Raw genomic sequence first — 3,949 nt, 5'->3', positions numbered from 1 at the left:
TACAACTAACTCGGCAAATGCACTCATAATCCCTTAAGCAATAACAAATGAAACGACAAACTAATTTCTTTGAAAACCGCGATTTTTCTTAGATAAAACATTTATTTCACACCGTAATGACATACATACAATTCCACTTACAAAACGATTTTTAAAAATATTAAATTGAACACAAAAACCTACACTAAAATAGGCACCTATAAGTAATAAACATGCTCTAATGGTAGAGCACTGAGACTTGCGATGGTAGGTTGTCATCGGGTTCGATTCCCGAGATGCAATCTTATATAATTCTTACTTTGTGCATTAATTATATGTAATTTTTACTGCTCACTAACAAGTTTCCAGACGATGGTCAGCAGTGTCCTCTCCTTATCATAATATTACTCTGCGATGGCTAATCAGCCTGCCAAGCGTGGCGACTAAGGCTGGGGGGATATCCCCCATAAATACCTACTCTGTGTATTAACAAAAATGTTTAAGCAAGTACAATTAACGTGTGTCGTGTCAAATAGGTCATGTACGGGAATCGAAAATGATCTCTCTCCAAACCATCCCGTCTTAAGGTTTGTAAGGGGCAGTTGTAACATGGAGTCCAATAGTACTTACGTATACTACTTATAACAACAGACTTGGTTTCATCAGACCAGCGGGTAGAACGTCCATGCAGTCTTTCAATCGTCTACATTCCCTACGGTAGTTAGTCGAAGTAATCAGGTTATCTGTGGTTTGTTAAGCATACATTGCGTCGAAAGTAACTAAAGATGCTTGGTAACAATTGATATGTGAACGAGCATTTGCGGTCGCAGGTCGTGTTTTCAAGCCCCGGTATAAATTATATATTACAGATAGATTTAGGTCATGCGCCTTCAGTGTTCCGCCACCTCATACTCGAATATCCTCTTAATGCCTTCAGACAAACAGCACTTGTCTGTCACAAAACATACCTTTTAATATGTACTCCGAAAGTCTAACTTGACATCGCGTTTTAGTTCACAGCTTTGAGCAACTATTTACTAACTTAGCACAATAGTTTCACAAGACGTTGTTGTCTTTACTTATATATATGTATTATAATATCACACTGTTTAAGTATGTGTATTTGTATTTAAATAATCGAAATAGAATTTAATATATAATACGTATCTGCCATTGATCGATGTCTGTAAAAAGCGTAAATCAATGTATCAGACACTATAATCCGAAATTCGTCAGAATTAACATCAGTGTTCTACGAAGGGCGCCGTAGCCGTCCCTTATCGTAGCACGTTTGTTAATTAAATCATTACGTTTTTTCTTTCGGCGGAGTGCAGACTTCCGGAAAACATTAAGCTCTCGCCACGTCGTGAAGTGCGGCGTCCAACGCCCGACAGTGTGTCGATAGCTTAATTTATTCTCTGTATACATTACGTCGTCGAGGCGTCGACACGATGTCTGCGGATATCGTACAAACCACTTGAATATGTTCACGCTTTCTGTTTCAAGACGGTGTAGACGTGAAGAATTAATTTGAAGCAATTTAAAGTTGATTGATTGCATTTTCTTAAGAGTTACAGTAAAAAAAAAATTAATAAGTTACAAAAAATTAAAAACAATATTTTAATACAAGTGTGTTGTTAATAATAACCATTATTTAGAAATAAAGGTAAATTTTATGACATCTTTGAATAGTAAACTTTTAAAAAAAAGTATATTGAACTAACCAAAAGTTCAACTATCTTTAAAACTATTTGTATCAAGTTTATTTATGTAAAAAATAATGTTTTGTTATAAATAGAATAAAGACTAATTAGCGTATTATAATCTGTCCTTGTGAAGTAAATTATTAGAAATATTGTTCTTTTATTTAACAAGGAAATAGTTTTGTAGTTTTCTAGTTTCACAGCATTGTATAAGTTTTATGTCCGGATACTACGAGTATATTTATATTGTGTCTTGAACATAAATCAAAAGGTTTTTAGCCGTTTTATGTACTTTACAAGTCTATTACCCGTTTTATTGAAATGATAATATATATAATTTAAACTAGATTAATTGAGGATTATTTAATGTAATAACGAACCCACATTTAATTAAATAATTAAAATAATCGGATGCATTATTTTAAGAAAAATTTGATTATATTTTTGTAATTCTTGAAAATTATCGATGGTATCTGATGTCGTAAATTCATGATACCAAATACAACTAAACCGAAAAATATAAACAAAGTACATCCGGGTTAGAGGAAAATACGGAACGCGCGCAAATATTTGTACCAACTGAGCTGGGAACCCGTAAATCTAACGTTGGGAAGTCCGACAAAGCTGTTGACGAATCAAAACCAGGCGTATGCGAGCTCAAAGGAAGTTGCCTATCCATTACTCCGTCAGCACTTAATTCCATGCCAGTGTAATGTTTACACCGGGCAATGCTTGTCATCGAGTCCGGATCTTCGTCGAACGCTTCGCGAACGATGTTTGCCAAACATTCAATTGGATGTAGGTAACGTTAGATGTGTCGCGATGATGCATTGTTTTTCAATACTTAGATTTTGTAAAGTAAACAACAACAGAAGATTCTTTTGACATTACTCTCGCAAAACGACACTAAATAAAAATAAATAAAAGTTATGAAATTCTCTACTAGTCGTTCAAGATTTTGTATTTTATATTTAAACCATTTTTCTATTTTTACTTTATATTTCACTGTCATTTCAATTTTGTAGTTGTTTGTTTCGTGACATAAGCTGTAGTTTACTGTTTGCTTACAATATACCTTTATATTACATAAAGACATAAATGTATCCTTGTAATTCTAAGTTTAAAATAGAAAAATAGCGTAGAATATTTCATAAAATACACGTCTATAAGATATTGACAAAACTATTCAATGACAAAATTATTGGTTAAATTTGAATTCTCAAAGGGAAGAAATTACATTTATGACGAATAACAGACTTTTGGTAAGTGGTTTTCTAAACTAATTAAATTTTTCTATTGTTCACAGACTACCTCAAATCACCAAAGAGCGAGAATGCACCGAATATCGCCCAACAACCCCGTGAGGAGACGACTCTTTTCCGAGGACTGTCTAGTCCAGGCCCAGATCGATAATGTTATCAACATCCTACAAGAATCCACAGCAAGGGAGAAAGTAGAGAAGATGCACAAATGGAATTTCGACTTCGAGAACGAGATTCCTCTTGAAGGAACCTACGAGTGGTACCCTTGCACTGGATCTCGCGACTGGATAGGAGTGGAGACAACCAAGTTTGATGACGTAAGTAAAGTGGGCGACGACACCTTCCTGCGGATGAGATTAGGAAATGAACTTACACCCAAATTAAATAAGGATGAAAATATTCCGCTGCTTCGGAAAAGGAGGAAGGAAGGCATAGATAAAGTCCTTGAAGACAGAAGGGCGAAGCGCAAGATTAGTTTCGACTAAAAATAGAAAATGTCACTTTAGAATCTAATTCTCATTTAAAATCATACTACATCTATAACAAACCTTTATTTCTATTCTTTTAAATTTAACGGAGCACAATACACACACATACACACAATTCTAGCTAAATATTTTTTATTCGTTTATTTTAATTAATTTTTTTATTCTTTTGCACGCTAAGAGCTGATGTTTTTCTAATTCAGCCCTTATGTATTTTTTTTTATTTTGAAATTTCCTCCTCTCCATTGATATCCACTACAATCATTCAACACAATCTTATAAAACGAAATGAAAATTAATTACTTTTTTTAATAACTTAGGTGCCATGATTTATGTCAAATATTTATAGTACGAGTATATAACATTGTATGATATTGTGACTATTTTAATATTGTTTTTTTTATTGAACGGATGGATATATATTCATCAAAATAAGACTGCTGTCGTGTATATTGTTGTAAATTTAGTATTTATTTATTTAGCTGTACATATTGGCTGTTTATTTAATAAATCATGAAAC

The 3,949-nt window shown here is 33.4% G+C and overlaps 1 protein-coding gene across 1 annotated transcript; it reads left to right on the top strand.

The window, feature by feature from the left end:
• Positions 1 to 2,401: 2,401 nt before the first annotated feature.
• On the top strand, positions 2,402 to 3,748 carry LOC137923813 (uncharacterized). Its single transcript, XM_068767083.1, has 2 exons — positions 2,402 to 2,480; positions 2,989 to 3,748. Exon 2 carries the CDS (start codon positions 3,016 to 3,018, stop codon positions 3,427 to 3,429), a length of 414 nt encoding a protein of 137 aa, XP_068623184.1. The 5' UTR covers positions 2,402 to 2,480; positions 2,989 to 3,015; the 3' UTR covers positions 3,430 to 3,748.
• Positions 3,749 to 3,949: the final 201 nt, after the last annotated feature.

The sequence above is a fragment of the Battus philenor genome, unplaced genomic scaffold, assembly GCF_028537555.1.
Source record: "Battus philenor isolate CCGP_79_NKW_IND1 unplaced genomic scaffold, ilBatPhil1.0.hap1 SCAF_22, whole genome shotgun sequence".
NCBI classification, from domain to species: domain Eukaryota; kingdom Metazoa; phylum Arthropoda; class Insecta; order Lepidoptera; family Papilionidae; genus Battus; species Battus philenor.
Note: the sequence above shows the minus strand (reverse complement) of the source record. Positions and strands in the feature narration are given on the sequence as shown.